This window comes from Micropterus salmoides, unplaced genomic scaffold, assembly GCF_014851395.1.
Source record: "Micropterus salmoides isolate LMB-PRFRI ecotype aquatic unplaced genomic scaffold, ASM1485139v1 Ms_hic_scaffold_3, whole genome shotgun sequence".
NCBI classification, from domain to species: Eukaryota; Metazoa; Chordata; class Actinopteri; order Centrarchiformes; family Centrarchidae; genus Micropterus; species Micropterus salmoides.
In genome coordinates, this window is record NW_024042261.1 from 39052909 (window position 1) to 39070598 (window position 17690).

At 41.6% G+C, this 17690-nt stretch overlaps 1 protein-coding gene across 2 annotated transcripts in view; it reads right to left on the bottom strand.

Annotated features, from left to right (window-relative positions):
* The window catches only part of LOC119883421 (fibroblast growth factor 12-like), a 64814-nt gene that overhangs the window by 29469 nt on the left and 17655 nt on the right, over window positions 1-17690 (bottom strand). Inside the window, exon 1 of one of the 2 annotated variants that reach the window (XM_038694061.1) lies at window positions 12573-14836. The exons of the other annotated variant lie outside the window; for it this stretch is intronic. Within the exon in view, the coding sequence (XP_038549989.1) occupies window positions 12573-12678 (106 nt within the window). The 5' untranslated portion in view covers window positions 12679-14836. Of the gene's footprint in view, window positions 1-12572; window positions 14837-17690 lie in introns of those variants that run through there. 2 annotated transcript variants of the gene reach the window in all.

The window sequence follows — 17690 nt, forward strand, 5'->3', positions numbered from 1 at the left end:
GAGGATTTCCTGTCCTTCAGTGCTGGACTCTCCCAGTGTGTGTGTGTGTGTGTGTGTGTGTGTGTGTGTGTGTGTGTGTGTGTGTGTGTGTGTGTGTGTGTGTGTGTGTGTGTGTGGACAGTTCAGGTATGTTTCCTGATCGATAGACAAACTGCTTCATCAGAGGGCAGGACAACGTCAGCAGGACGCTTCAACGACCATGAAACTCTCAAACCACCTCAGACTGAAAACACAGTAAACTCAGAGTAAACTAAACTCAGAGTACACAGAGTAAACTCAGAGTAAACTCAGAGTACACAGAGTAAACTCAGAGTACACAGAGTAAACTCAGAGTACACAGAGTACTCAGAGTAAACTCAGAGTACACAGAGTAAACTCAGAGTACACAGAGTAAACTCAGAGTAAACTCAGAGTACACAGAGTAAACTCAGAGTAAACTCAGAGTAAACTCAGAGTACACTCAGAGTAAACTCAGAGTACACAGAGTAAACTCAGAGTACACAGGGTACTCAGAGTAAACTCAGAGTACACAGAGTAAACTCAGAGTAAACTCAGAGTAAACTCAGAGTAAACGCAGAGTAAACTCAGAGTACACAGAGTAAACTCAAAGTAAACTCAGAGTAAACTAAACTCAGAGTACACAGAGTAAACTCAGAGTAAACTCAGAGTACACAGGGTACTCAGAGTAAACTCAGAGTACACAGAGTAAACTCAGAGTAAACTCAGAGTAAACTCAGAGTACACAGAGTAAACTCAGAGTACACAGAGTAAACTCAGAGTAAACTCAGAGTACACAGAGTAAACTCAGAGTAAACTCAGAGTACACAGAGTACTTACAGTAAACTCAGAGTAAACTCAGAGTACACAGAGTAAACTCAGAGTACACAGAGTACTTACAGTAAACTCAGAGTAAACTCAGAGTACACAGAGTAAACTCAGAGTAAACTCAGAGTACACAGAGTACTTACAGTAAACTCAGAGTAAACTCAGAGTAAACTCAGAGTACACAGAGTACTTACAGTAAACTCAGAGTAAACTCAGAGTAAACTCAGAGTACACAGAGTACTTACAGTAAACTCAGAGTAAACTCAGAGTAAACTCAGAGTACACAGAGTACTTACAGTAAACTCAGAGTAAACTCAGAGTAAACTCAGAGTACACAGAGTACTTACAGTAAACTCAGAGTAAACTCAGAGTAAACTCAGAGTACACAGAGTACTTACAGTAAACTCAGAGTAAACTCAGAGTAAACTCAGAGTACACAGAGTACTTACAGTAAACTCAGAGTAAACTCAGAGTAAACTCAGAGTACACAGAGTAAACTCAGAGTACACAGAGTAAACTCAGAGTACACAGAGTACTTACAGTAAACTCAGAGTAAACTCTCTTCCAGTCGCCATCGTTTACACCAACGAAGAAGAAGAAGAAACCAACACGTCCTCATATATGAACGGCAGAATTGGTCGATAGTTGATGTCTCCAAAACGACCTTTATGAGCTTTTCAGTTCCCCGCAGCTTGCAGCTAGCTAAGGCTACAGGAAGCGTTACAAATAAAATCTACAACACGCAGGAACCAAACACCCTCCTAACTAGGAATGTTCTGGTATCTAAATCCTGCACCCGTCACATGCAGGTCGCTCATCACGAAGAACTGGGTCATTTAAAGCCCTTTAACCATCAACCAATGCTGGAAGAAACTCACTGCAACATAAAAACTCTTTTGGCGGTGTAACTTCAGAGCGGCGTGGAGTCGACGCAGAAATGTAAACTATCCCTTGGACCTGAAGAAGCCTTCAGATGAACAGAGATGCTTTGCACACTGCGCAGAGCCAAACCAACAGGAAGCAGCTGCAGCGAGACGTCGGTATAAATTCCCGCTGCGTCCTACAGAAGAGTCGTGGTCAGAAGTGAACCAGCCTCCATCGCAGCGAAGGCAAACGAAATGTGTCCAGCAGCTCCTGCAGAGCCGCTTCTGTGATGACACTAAAGTCATGAAATGGCCTTAAAGTAAAGATTTTAATCTATAAAACTTTGTGCTCTGCTCAGCTGCTCCGACAGCAAACTGAAAGCAAACGTCTCCATGAACTGCCGGTTTGCTCTCTGCAGACCGAGCGGTCTCTGACTCTGAGTCCTGTGTTTTTTATTAAACGGCGTGTTTCTTCAGCTGACGATGATTTAAATCAGGCCCCTTCTACACGAACACGGTATTTTTATAACCGTGACTGTTTTTGCGCGGCTCGGCCGTCCGTCCACACGGAAACGCGGCATCAGGTCACTGAACATTTTTGAAATGAGGATTTTCAGAAACTGCGGTTGCAGTGCCGTCTGTGAACAGTAAAACCGGGGTTTTTGCCTCGCGACGTCAGAGCGAGCGCCGCTGCCTGCTTTGTTTACAATTATGTTAGGCTCTGATTGGCCACCGTGGCTTCACGGTTCGCCGCCAGGTGGTTTGGCGTGCTATTGACAGCGCTTGATAGCGTGTGTTTGCATTTTCACGTGGACTGAGATTTGTTTTTAAATGAAGGAGGAAAAATACCCGTGTCCGTGTGGACTGGCCTCAGACTCCACATCCCCCGTCCTGCTGCCCCAAACACAAATCACCGAGCCTTTTTAAACAGGAAACGATATATGTGTGGCGTCTTTATGACTTCACTACTTCTCTGTCGCTGTCGCTCTGCACGTGAGATTTGTTGGCAATAAGAAACGTATAAAATACCACCAGACTTGTACTTTAAAAAAACATTTAAAGAGGATTCCTTCATCCAAACGCAGACGCCTTCCAGCGAGTTGTACCGAATCACACGAGTTGGCGTGTCGGTGATTCCAAACACACACACACACACTCGCTGCAGCTAAAAAAGAAGAGAAACGGTAAACAAACAGCGGCGTGGGCGGCGGAGAGGACGAACCAAACAAAGACGCTCGCCGCATGTTCGCTGAAAACACTCTGCATTGTTCCCCCGTCTATTGTTACACGCCAAACATATATTTTTATATCAGAGTCCCTCAGTTTCTCCTCCTGATGACTCACATCACAAATATAAAAACTAATCCCTCCATCACAGAGAACCTGCAGGAAGCACCAGCGGCTCTGTAATTTCCTGCAGCTCAATACCAATAAAACAGAACTCATTGTCTTCGGAGCCAAAGAGGAGAGACTCACCTCCAATCTCCTTCATTAACGACCACAACTCAAGTTAAAAATCTCGATTCTGAATTAAATTTTAACATGAAAACCATTACAAAATCAGCCTCCTGTCACCTTAAAAATATATCAGAAATCCTCGAGGAGCTCATACACGCGTTCATCTTCAGTGGATCGATAAAACGACTTCGGCACATCCAGAACGCCGCAGCTGGAGTTTTAACCAGGACTAGAAAATTTGATCACATCCCTCCAGTTCTGAGGTCACTTCACGGGCTCCCAGTGAGTGAAAGAGAGAGTTTAAGGTTTTTGTTGCTTATTTATAAGGCGCTCAGCCTAATTCAAATAAATTTCTCTTTTAATTTCACTGTTTTAATTGTGTTTTAATATCAATTGTTACTTTTATTTGGACAGATGGACTCAAGAATAAATATGTCCAGTTAGACTTTCAAAATAAAACACGTGATAGTCTCAGTTTGGTCAGGTTTAGGAAAAGATCGTGGCTTGGATCACTAAACGGAATCAACACTGACTTTTTGTTTGACAGGGGTCATAAACACCGTCTCTCAGTTCCTGAACCACCTGTCCACTCTTTTTTATAGTAATACTGTTTTTGCTGTTGCTTTTTTGTTGTTGCCAGCTTGTGTTGAACTATTACGCTGAAGGCCCCCCCCCCCCGGTGCGTTGAACTTTAGCCTCTTTTCCACCGCACGGTCCCGGCTCGACTCGCCTTTGTTTGGTTTTCCACTGTGGAAAAGTTGCACCTGTTCCTGCTTCCAGGTCCTTTTATTCGTATCACCTCCGTCGAGAACTAAAATGTGACGTGACAACATGACAGACTGCTGATCAACACCTGTCGAGCACTCTGCTCTTTAAACAGATCGTTCCAGATATTAATCATAATTTTAGTGTCATTTTGTCTTAAAGAGGTCATATTCTGAGTTTTGGCTTTTCCCCCTTTTACTTTATTGTGTTTTGAATTTTTCTGTGTGCCTGTAACAGGTTTGCAAAGTGAGAAACCCAAAGGGAGTCCCCATCTCCCACAGAAAACTCTGCTCCTGAACTGAACACAGCTGGATTGTAGTCCAGCCTTCACTTCCGTAACCTCTCTGCGTCACCGCACGGTCCCGGCTCGACTCGCCTTTGTTTGGTTTTCCACTGTGGAAAAGTTGCACCTGTTCCTGCTTCCAGGTACTTTTCTTCGTATCACCTCCGTCGAGGTTCCAGGCGAGGACACCGAAAGACGTGACACAGCGTGGCCACTGGACGCTCTGGGAATGAGAACGTGCTGCGTGTCCTTTAACGCTGCTGAGATGCTGCAGGAACTTCCTGTTTACACAGTGGGTTGCTCCTGATTGGACAGCGCTACAGAGCTTCAATAAAGTCTCTGAGAGAAGCCTCTCTGTCCAACAACACTCACCTGATTTAAAGTCTAAGGGTGAAATCTGTGCTGACCGGGGCCTCAGCTGAGTCTGGCTCTATGAAGGGGGTCTGAGTCAGCTGATGAACTAAATACTGTGAATATGGGATCCAGGTTAAAGCAGAGAGGAGAAGAAAAGACTCAAACGTTGTATTTATGAACAGTTTGCTTTCTTTTTCTAATAAAAGACACAAGCTTTAGTTCTTATTTCAAAGTCTCCTCATGACGAGAATCTAATCATCACGTGTTTACTTTTGTCCCTGCCAGGATCCCGTAGACATGATGAGCTGATTGGCAGGTTTGGATCTGAAGGCAGAGGGGATTGTGGGTAGACAGGATTGTAGTCCTTATTTCACACATGAATTACATTTATCTGGAGAAGAAATGCAAGAACTGTCATCTCTACAACTTGAACTGGATAAAATATATGAAGAAAAGGCCAGAGGTGAGAAGAAAGTATAGAACAAGGTGAAAAATGCACTAGATATTTTTTTTATCTAGAAAAGAGAAACTATGAACAATCATCACTTTGTAAACTTAGAATCACTAACATAGAATGTGAAGATGAAACAACAATTCAGACGTTATATGATACCGATTCTGACAATGAAGGCAATCTAGATTTGTTTCTTAAAGACATAGAAAAAAGCATTAAGGGGATTGATGACAGTTTTAAATAAGTCTGTGACCAGAAAATTAGTTTAACAGAGCTACAAAAATGTATTGACCCTCTTAAAGAAAACAAATCTGCAGGTAATGACGGGTCGATAAGGGAATTTTATAAAATCTTTAAGACCGTTGCCCCATTTTTAGTGTCTGTATTTGAAGAAGCCAAAGAAAAAGGAGCTACCACCTACTCTGCGTCAGGGTCTGATTAAATTGATCCAAACCAAAAAAAGATCAATTAAATATTGAGAATTGGAGGCCAATTAGTCTATTAAATAATGATGCAAAGATATTTGCTTTGATCTTTGCAAAAAGATTAAAATCAGGATTGGATAATATTATCGATGAAGAACAATCTGGATTCATACCTGGTAGAAATATATGCAAGAACATGCAGTTAATTCTAGATATGATTGATTATAATGAATATATAGTGGACAATAGTTTTATTTTATTTGTTGACTTTAATAAAGCATTTGACACAATAAGCCATCAGTTTATGTTTAAAGTCATTGAATGCTTTGGATTTGGAAACCAATTTCTAAAAGGTGCAACAGCTCAGTTAAGTTAAAACACGACCCCTAGATTTGATATTGGTCGTGGGATAAGACGAGGTCGTCCCCTCAACCCCTTTCTGTTCCTTCTGGTAACACAAATTATGGCCGTACACATTAAAAAAGGGCAGTTTCAAGGTACAGTAACCTTAAATAGAGAATTTAAATGATCTCAACTGGCAGATGATTCGACTATTTTTCTGTCAAACAAAGAGGAAGTGATTCAAGTTGTATTGAGGAGGCAGAGTTCTACTTTCTAAAGCTGAGGGAACATCCAGATCTGTCTGTCTCCTTATCGTTGGAAATGCCGGCTGTAATACACAAAAAATTAGATGCAATCCTATTTAATTTCATATGGAGGAATAAATGTCATTATTTAAAGAAAGATATCTTATGTAACACAAAAGAAATGGAGGTCTTAAGTTTGGAAACTTAAACAATACTTAAAAATTAAATGGCTAACTAGGTTAATTACAGTAAATGATAATATTTGGAACGACTTCCCTAAAAATATATTTGACTTAATGGGCAGAATTGAATTTGTATTAAAATGTGACTATAAAATTGATAAATTACCTGTAAAGTTATCAAATTTTCATAAAAAAGCTCTGCTGACCTGGAAGTTAAATTACAAGCATAATTTTTCACCAACTAATTACTACATTTGGAACAACAAGAATATTCAATATAAAAATAAATCACTATATTATGAAACATGGGTTGCTTGTCAGTGCTGAAGGGCAGTTACATATAATATGCAGTGGTTTCTGATGCTGTGCTGCAACTTAGAGGTTTGGTTAGTGAGGTCTCAAGGATCCAACCATTTAATACTAGTTTATTCCTTGGAGAAATTGACATTACTAAAAATAAATGTTGAAATAAATATATCAGGAACTGCATACAAGGCATACAGACTCTTCTGGACTTCACTTTATGGTGAAATTAATTGGCAGAAAATGTGGCTTATTGTAGACAAATTCTGTCTTAACAACAAAGTAAAAGAGGTTTCCTTTAAGAAATTACATCGTATATATCCGGTTAAAAAGACGTTAGATTGAATATTGAGTATTCTTTCACTTTCTGTCAGTTACATGAAGAAACAATTTGTCATTTATTTTATTAATCTCTACACTGTAGAATGTTTTGGTGGGATGTTGAACTTTATATGAAAAGGAAAACTGGACAAACGTTTCAGCTTCAGCAAAAGGACATTTTCATATGTTTTGAAAGAAACGAGAAGAAAAAAAGACGTAATTTTGAAAAGTTGGTAATAGTATTGGGGAAATTCCACATCCACAAGAAAAAATGGACTGACTCCAAACCAAACTTTGGACACTTTCTCAAAGAACTGCATCAGTATAGCACCACAATTAAAACCATTAAGAACAAGAAGGCAATCAAAACTGTGTGTTTGACAAATTTCTTTTGGACAGATGAGATATTACTTTGAATCTATGTTTTTTATGTAGTTTTTATTTTGCTATGTCCTTCCTTTGTTATTATTTATGTATGCTGTCTTCTTATATAGCAGCCCCTGACTGTTTTGTGTTTTAAATGTCAATAAAAAAATAAAAAAATTTCACACATGAACATCCTCCTCCAACCACGTTTCTCCAAACACATCCTGTGAACAGGTAATGCAGCCGGCTGACCAATCAGCTGCAGCCTCTCGTCGTGCAGCCGGCTGACCAATCAGCTGCAGCCTCTCGTCGTGCAGCCGGCTGACCAATCAGCTGCAGCCTCTCGTCACAGCAGTTTCCTCTGATCAGTGTCTGAGAGAAGAGTCACACCGCCCCCTGCTGGACATCCACACTACTGCAGTTAGAGACTGCTGCTACTGATCACACTACTTATAGTATTACTGCCAATATTAGGTGTACTGCTGCAAATATTACTGCTAATACTACTAGTACTGCTGCTGCTAGATAAACAATATGTGTACGTGCTTGTCTGCATTTTGTCTTCCTCTCTCTGTTCAGCTGTGTTATAGTTCAGTCAGACTCCTTGTACGTGCACGTTCTGATCACATGACGACTGACCGCCTTCATGGTCCTGACTGAACACACGCAGATCGTCTGCAGACCGGCGAGCAGCGTGTGCGGGTGTGTGTGTTAAATGTTTGATGCTGAATCACTAATTCAGGAGATTCTGCTGCTGTAAGTTTGATGAATCGGGGAAACAGCAGCTTCTCTAAATGCTCTCGTCACTCAGTTTTAGGGTTGTAACTGTGCTCCGAATAAAAGATGAACACACTGACTCCTCATCCTCTGCGTCCAGTTTCATGTTCCTCCTCGTCCCCCCAAGGCCAACTTGGGGTCAGAACAACAACAATGACAGCGTACTGTCAAATACTTCTGGTGAAACAATAAGGAATAAGACTGAAACGAACCAGCTGGCTGTGACCACCAGAGGGAGCCAGAGAGACGGGGACGGCATCAGGTCCATCTATCAGCCGACCCTCCTCCAGACCAGATCCTCTACCAGGGACAGGAATTAGCACGATAATTAGCCTGAGGGCAGGACTTTATCAGCACAGTTCTGCTAACGAGGGAAGGTCAGATGAATCTATATTATCCCAGAGGAGCAATGTGCTGCACAGCCAGCAGTAAAACCCATTCACAAGATGTTAAATCTGTAGTTTCCTGCAGCTTGGTAGGTTCTATCTGCAACCAGAGCAACCTGAACTCACAGAACAAGGGGTGACCATCAATAACAGGGCTCGACATTAACTTTTTTGCTCACCAGCCAATGTGGCTAGTGGTTTTCCAAAGTTACTAGCCACATTTTTGTTTTTGGGAAATTACATTTCATATGATCAAAGTTGACAGTGGCGCGCTACAATGTCCTAATATTATCATTAGCTCTGATGAGGTTGTAAAGAGCAGCTTCTTATTAGATATCAGAAAAGTGCTGCATGGGTGTAAAAGACGAAAACTAAACTAAAAACAAAATTCTCCAGAACCATTGTTTACATCCTATTTATTTAATTATTAACAGGCTAAATACTAATACAGAGTAGAAAAATGATCTGCATTAGAAACAAAGATGAAAATAAATCACACACAATTAAGGCAGCAGGATTAAAATGTTATGTATATCTCATTTGTTTTGCATCTTCCTCAGAGCTCTGACTGGATTTATCAGCATGAAGCTCTGCAGTAGCTCTGAGGAACATGAGGAGACATTAATTGAGTATACAGGTTATTTCTTTTCCAGATTATCTTCTGCTTTCGTACATGGCATGACAACTTTTTATTAAAACGTAGAATCAACTCTGGAAAGGTAGTTGTGATATGTTGATATGAAGGGTCTTTTATAAACACCAGCACGTCCCTTAATCATGAATATATCTGTATTTTACGGCACTTTCCGCCTGCTTTTCTCTTTGCTTCGCTCTCCTGTGCATTTCTTCTCCACGCTGCTCGACCACGTGTTGATGTGTGCGTGTGACCTGTCGCGTGTGACGCCATCAGGCGTGAGGCTGGCGGTCTGCAGGTCTGAGGGACTGCGGCCGCCCTGTGACACATTCAACTTTTACAAGAGTCTGGATGTCATATCTGACGCGCGCACCCTCGCGAGAGAGTGAGACGCGCCTGTTGGGTGGATTCTCGTGATATTAATAAAGCTCGCTTTGTCATGGCCGCCGCTGGTTAAGTTGATAATTAACGGCAGGCCAAAACAGCCCGCGAGTTTAACCTCCACAGTTTCTTCTTGTTTACAGTGTTGTTCATCAAGACAATAGGCTTCACTAATGGACCAATGAGCAAACACTACTCATGGGAGTTGTAGTGTCACATTGCAATTTGTTTGTTATTTACGCCTTTTGACAAGACTACAATTTTTCAACTCGCCAAAGTGGCTAGTGGGAGTGGCTGTGTTACCCGCCACGGCCGAAATTTGGCAGGCGTTAATGTCGAGCCCTGATCAATATCAACATCAGCTTCATTTATATAGCACAGTTCACCAAGGTGCTTTACAAGAAAAAACAGCAATTAGAGTACACAGTACTTCACTTCTACATGTTGGCCCCCCCTGGTTCTGAGCCTGCTTCCAGGTACATCCAGGAGTGGCAGATCTCAGCACTCTAGCTGGAGTGTGAAAGGGAAATCCATGAAGAGATTTAAAAGTTAACAGTAAGATTCTCAAAATCAATCAGGAAGCCGGTTTCTTTCCTGTCAGGAGGCGGCAGCAGCATTTTGGACTCGCTGCAGGCGTTGAATGGATGTCTGGTCTAAGCCCACATATAGTTATGAAGGCGTTAATCACCCTCTCTACATCTTCAGGAGGAAATCTGTTTATCTGTCCAAAAAGACTCCGAGCCGAGAGTCCCTTCAGGGTGTCCAAACCTATGACCTCGGTCTTGTCTCCGTTTAGTTCTCAGGGGGCTGCAGCGAGCCCTTTGCTTTCAAATTCAGATTTGTATTGTTTTAAATTTGTATCTCGGCTCGGGGCAGCGTCAGCGTTACTACACGGTCATTTCAACCGCCAAATCACTAAAGCAGGAGCAGAACATTTTGAACATTAAAACCCCTTAGCTTCAGATAAAAACACATACAGCACACGGAGCACCAGCGTTTGGGTTAAAGGTTAACTTATTATCAATAATTAGGAGACACCAGAAAGATGTCCCAACGTGGACAGAACTGTTTACTCATATTTCACCTGATATCAAGTAGCTGTGAACACATTAGGTTGTTGTCCTGCTCTTGTTGACACCATCCATATTTAATTATCTCTTATTTTGAAGAAGTGTTGTCTTTTATACAGTGTGGGGTCACATGACGTGAAAAAATCTGTCCGAACTTCAGGTAAAGTCTGGACTGATGTAATACGAGCTGCTGAAAGGGGAAACACAGCTGGTCGGATAAAAATACACAATTCAGTAAATATAACTGAGACATCACTGTCCAGGTCACGCTCGCGCTGGAGGTAATTTTAGTTGTGCGTTCTGTTTCTGTCACAGCTTAAGAGGCTAAAAATGTTGTTCTCTCAGTGTTTTCCTGAGTCGTCAACACCAAAGCTCTGTGGAAAAACCTGGTAGTTTAAACTAGAACATTCAACCGTCTGCTCAAAAAACTCTTTGTGTTTGCAGTTCCTCTGAAACGCCCTCACCTCAGACAGCAAAGAAGCCTTTCTGAAAGTAGACACGGCTGATCTCAGGACAGCAGTGTGTCCTAGTATGTGAACATGTATGTGACACCTACAGCCGCTCAGCTGCCTAAAAATACTCGCGTGTCCACACAAGTTTAAAATGATTTCTTTCTTCATCAGCTAACGAGGCTGACGAAGATGTCGGCGTGTTGAAGAGATCTGCTGCCCTCTAGTGGACAAATCATCAATGATTACAAGTAGCAAGGTACTAAAAGTACACCACTGTGTATTGATAGTACACCACTGCGGTACTGATAACACACCACTGCGTACAGATAATACACCACTGCGTACAAATAACACACTACTGTGTATTGATAGTACACCACTGCTGTACTGATAATACACCACTGTGTATTGATAGTACACCACTGGGGTACTGATAATACATCACTGGAGTACTGATAATACACCACTGCGTACAAATAACACACTACTGTGTATTGATAGTACACCACTGCTGTACTGATAATACACCACTGTGTATTGATAGTACACCACTGCTGTACTGATAATACACCACTGTGTATTGATAGTACACCACTGGGGTACTGATAATACATCACTGCGTACAGATAATACACCACTGCGTACAGATAATACACCACTGCGTACAAATAACACACCACTGTGTATTGATAGTACACCACTGGGGTACTGATAATACATCACTGGGGTACTGATAACACACCACAGTGTATTGATAGTACATCACTGCTGTACTTATAATAAACCACTGCGGTACTGATAATACACGACTGCGGTACTGATAATACACCACTGGGGTACTGATAGTACATCACTGCTGTACTGATAATACACCACTGCGTACAAATAACACACTACTGTGTACTGATACTACATCACTGCTGTACTGATAATACACCACTGCAGTACTGTGTTTGTTGTCAGGCAGGTCGACAGGTTGAATGAAGGACAAGTGTCATCTGTTTATATTTTATAGGCCACCACATGTAAATATACATGTGTTTATGTGTGTGTGTGTATAAAGAGATATTTGTGAAGTGGTCTGATGAAGGTGTGAGACACTGAGAGCTGATCAGAGACTTTAACACTGATATTTATAAACTACTACAGACATCTGACACAACAGGTGAGGAGGAGGAGCGAGGGTTAGCAATATTCTGTACACCAAGTTTAAACTTGCAAATATCTGTATTTGCATGTTTTTTGCACTGCAAACTCTCACACTATTGGTGCAGTAAAGAACGTGTATTTACTGTACTGTGTATCTGTATATACAGTATATGTATTTTCATCCCTACATGCTGCTGAATAATACTATTATACTCAAACTTTATGTCGCTGTGGGTACATTTGTGTTGCACCAGGTGAGACACGCACAGATTTAGCCGACAGCGTCTGTGTACCTCACTCTGCTCAGTTATATTTCTGTTCTTTTATCCGTCCTCGTCCTGTGAGCATACTGAATGTCTGATTTTGTTTCCTGCATCACTTTTTTTTCTCTCTCTAAATGTTGAACTAATAACTTTCCATCTTTACGGCTCCCGCAGAGATCAATAATGAACACAACCAGACAGCTGACAAACAAACCCAACCGGACTTCAGTCATGAGTACTTGTGTGTACAGATGAGAGTCGGGGGAGGACTCACCCTGCTGGCTGCTGTCCCTGCGAGTGCTGCCCTCCTCCTCGTCTGCCTCCTCACCTTTACTCTCGGTGGACAGCAGACGGCGAAACAGGCTGCAGTATCGGGTCATTGTACACAAACAAAACCAGCTCACACAGGCAAGTCAGTCCAGAGATTAGAAAGTCCCCAGGTCAGTCAGTCGATCAGCCAGCCAGTCAGGACACTAATCAATGAAGCAGTCACCTTTAAATACACTCAGACAGGATCAGAGGACTCACTGTAGTCTCTGGGTTTCTGACTCTCAGTCTCTAAGTTTCTGCTGCACGTGCCTCCAAAAGCTCACGCCTCCATGTGACGACAAGCGACTCAGCTGCTGTTACACCAACACTGTGATCCACACAGACTGCAGAGCAGACAGCAGCAAAGAAACACTCTCCTTTCTGGACTTTAGGTGTCAGACTGAAGGCTTAATAGTTTGTAAGTGTTGATCTGCTCTTGGCTACATCCTGTCCGGATGAAGTGAGTTAGAAAATATCTGGTTCTTTCACATAAAATCAGTGGATGTTTTTCTCTCAGCGTTCTTTGTGTAAATGGTATTTTTCATGACATTACAAAACAGTTTGGGAAGTTGCTGCTACAGGTTACATTATTTTGGTCTCTGACTTAATTGTAAAACAAAGAACTTCAAATTTGCGGTGAAGTCGATCCTCGTTTAACTCAGATGGCAACCCGACACTTATGTAACGCAGAATAAGACATATTTCAGCGCAGGATGTTACATTCCATGTTTCAACTGTAACTTTTTCATGACTGACACCTTCTACGGCAACATGGGTTGAATCCCAACCGCCACACTCACTTTCTTCGACTTTGAGACACGTTCCCAGTAGGGGTGGGAATCACCAGAGTCCCCATTATACGGTATTATCATGTACTATTATCGACGATGTTATCACAATACTTATGTCACGATTCGATGTTAACACAATACTTATGTCACAATACGATGTTATCACAACACTTATGTCACAATACGATGTTATCACAATACTTCTGTCACGATACGATGTTATCACGATACTTATGTCACAATACAATATTATCACAATACAATGTTCTCACAATACTTATGTCACGATAGGATATTCTCACGATATGATGTTCTCATGATACGATGTTCTCACGATACTTATGTCACGATACGATGTTATCACGATACAATATTATCACGATACGATGTTCTCACAATACTTATGTCACGATATGATGTTCTCACGATATGATGTTCTCACGATACGATGTTATCAAGATACTTATGTCACGATACGATGTTATCATGATACTTATGTCACGATACAATATTATCACGATACAATGTTATCACGATACTTAAGTCACGATACAATATTATCACGATACGATGTTATCACAATACTTATGTCACGATACTTATGTCACGATACTTATGTCACAATACAATATTATCACAATACGATGTTATCACGATTTTAAAAATATTGCGATGTATTGGAATTTATTACTTTTTTCCAACTTTACATTGTGTCTTTTTCTCACGATACTGCTTTTTCTCACGATACTTATGTCATGATACTTATGTCACGATACGATGTTATCACGATACTTATGTCACGATATGATGTTATCAGGAAACTTATGTCACGATACCATATTATCACAATACGATGTTATCACAATACTTATGTCACGATAGGATGTTCTCACGATATGATGTTCTCACAATACGATGTTCTCACGATACTTATGTCACAATACAATGTTATCACGATACTTATGTCACGATACGATGTTATCACGATACAATATTATCACGATACGATGTTCTCACAATACTTATGTCACAATAGGATCTTCTCACGATATGATGTTCTCACGATACGATGTTAACACGATACTTATGTCACGATACAATGTTATCACGATACTTATGTCACGATACAATGTTATCACGATACTTATGTCACGATACAATGTTATCACGATACTTATGTCACGATACAATATTATCACGATACGATGTTATCACAATATTTATGTCACAATACTTATGTCACGATACTTATGTCACAATACAATATTATCACAATACGATGTTATCACGATTTTAAAAATATTGCGATGTATTGGAATTTATTACTTTTTTCCAACTTTACATTGTGTCTCTTTGTCTAGTGGACTGAAAAAGCAATTGATTTTATTATTATTGTACCAAGACGGGCGGCATGGTGGTGCAGTGGTTAGCACTGTCACCTCACAGCAAGGTTGTGGGTTCAAACCCCGGTTGCCCCGGCCTTTCTGTGTGGAGTTTGCATGTTCTCTCTGTATCCATGTGGGTTCTCTCCGGGTGCTCCGGCTTCCTCCCACCGTCCAAAGACATGCGGACTAGGTTAATTGGCGTCTCCGAAATTGTCCTTAGGTGTGAGTGGTTGTTTGTCTATGTGTGGCCCTGCGATGGACTTGTGACCTGTCCCCCGCCTTTCACCTAATGTCATCAGGGATTGGCTCCCGGGACCCTGTACACAGGATAAGCGGTTGACGATGGATGGATGGATTATTGTACCAAAAAAGTAAAATTCTCATGTACAATTTATATAATAAAAGATTGTTCTTTTGGGATTGCTTTTCATTGCTATGCTAACGATTTACAAATATGCCAGTTATTGCAGGAAATGCATCTGATTCGGTTAAGTTATTCACTTGCTTGGCGACTGTGAGGAGCTGGTTATCAGCAAATTTCTTACTACTCAACTCAGCAGAAACTGAGATGATAGCTATTGGACCAGCTAGATTAGGTCATTTGTATGATAATTTTGCTCTATCTATTGATGATTTGGTCATTCATTGCAAGGATAGAGTAAAGAGTCTCTGGGTCGTTTTTGTTTGATCACTTTCGTTTGATTTGAATATTAAAGATATGACAAAAGTAGCCTTTCTTTCATCTCTGAAGAATCGCAAGATTAGATCAATATTGGCACTTAAAGATGCTGAGACCCTTATTCATGCCTTTGTTACATCTAGGCTGGACTATTGTAATGTTCTGTTCTCTGGGCTGCCTATGAAAAGTTTGCGAGGTCTCCAGATGGTCCAGAATGCTGCAGCACGTATTCTGACTGGATCATCTAAATACATACATAAAACTCCTGTGCTGGACTCACTGCACCGGCTCCCTGTTCAGGTTAGAGCAGATTTTAAGGTTTTGTTGTTAACGTACAAAACAGTGAACGGCCTTGCACCATTATATCTGTCTGATCTTTTGAATTCTAATGTGCCTACACGGTAGAGGAAGAAAAACGGAAGAAAACGGTTGGTGAGCGAGCCTTTTTCTTTTTCTGCTCCAACATTATGGAACGGTCTTCCAGCAGATATTAGACTGGCATGTTCAAATGAGGTTTTTAAATCAAAGCTGAAGACCTACTTATTCACTGCTGTGTATGAGTCCTAAATGTTCGTTTATCTTTGGTGTCTTTGTATAGTGGTATTTACTTTTTTAATTTATTTAATTTTATTATACTGTTTGTATTTAATTGTATTGTTTTTGTAAAGCACTTTAAATGACAGCACTCTATAAATAAATTTATTATTATTATTATGATACTAGGCGTCTGTGTATCGATACAGTATTGGCACAGAAAATATCGCGATACTATGCTGTATCGATTACCCCTGGTTCCCGGTGAGTCCTTGAGTGCTTAGGGCCGTCCCACTGTCAAATCATCGGGTGCGTGAGGGCAGGTTTTCTGCAAGTCTGCATCTCTGCAGACTTTGCCAGAGTGAATTACCCACAGTTCATAGCGTTGTGATGCTAAACACGGGATTAACAGGAGACTGCAATAAAAAAGGTAAACAATCAGAAGAAAATAGAAGTTTACACGTAAATGAGTGATGCTGTTTTGATAAAAAACAAGTGAACTGATAATTTAATAATGACTTGTGTTCATTACAAATGATCAGTTTACTCTGAAGGAGCCTGGAACACGTTCAGATCAGATGTAACATAGAAAGTCCAAACCCACAGCTGTTTTGCCTCAGTAAAGGTAACATGATATGTTGCAAAGCGCGGTGCTGCCCCATCATACTATTTCAGGCCCTCACAGCCTCTCACACTTCAGCACCTCCCACGTGACGTCAGCTGTGAGGGTTCAGGGTTTAGGCGGAGGAGATTGGGAATGGGACCATGGTTGTGTGTACTGTGTTCTGCTGTCGATGGATGAACAGCTGGGGCATCTGCAGCGTTGTAGTAGGGGCCCCTCAGCTAAAGCGCTTCTGTTTCTGGACAAAGCAAAGACTTTTAGAGCCTCTATCAGCTGCAGGAAGTCACGGCAGCTGGAGGCCGAGCTTTTCCAGGAACGTGCAACACTTCTGAGGTCTTCTGGGTTACCAAGGTGAGAAGTCGAGGTCCCTCATCAGTCCTCATTTCTCTTAGGTTGGGTATCGAGAACCGGTTCCAAATTTCCAAGACCCGTGGACTCATTAAGGCCCGTGTGTTTGGATCCTGCTCCTCGGTTCCTGGCTTTCTGCAGTGAGCATTTTACCGTCCGTCAAAGTGTCTCTGATCTGCCAGCAGCCGCTACGCTGACCTAACGTCTCCTCTTCTCAAAGCGTGAAGAAGAGAGTCCTTCTGGTTCCGGTCCTGGACCGTGGCGGACCGCAGCAGACGCTCCAAAGTTTGACTCAGCTTCACTAACAAACTGCAGCAGCTGCAGTCAGGAGGTTCGGTGCGAGAGAGGAAGCAGCTCCGACGTGACGAAGCGTTTCCTTCAACACGGCGTGAATCTGAAGGAACGCTTCACCGTGTTCAACGTGTCGCGCTCTCCCAGATCCAGCTAACGCTAACAGCAGCGACGCCTCAGGTACAAAACACAGGTGAGCCGACGTTCACCTTTTATACTGAAGGGAAACCGACGATGGCTACAGATGAGACGAGTCCCAGAGACGCCCCCTCTAGGACAGAGACTCCTTTCACTTTAGAGACATGCAGGAGAAGAGGAGGAAGGAGGAAGAGGAGGAAGGAGATCTGTGCTGAAGGATTAAGATAATGAGGATCAATAAGAACCGGATTCAATAAGTAGAATCAGTGTCAGAATCAATATAAAATTTTAATGA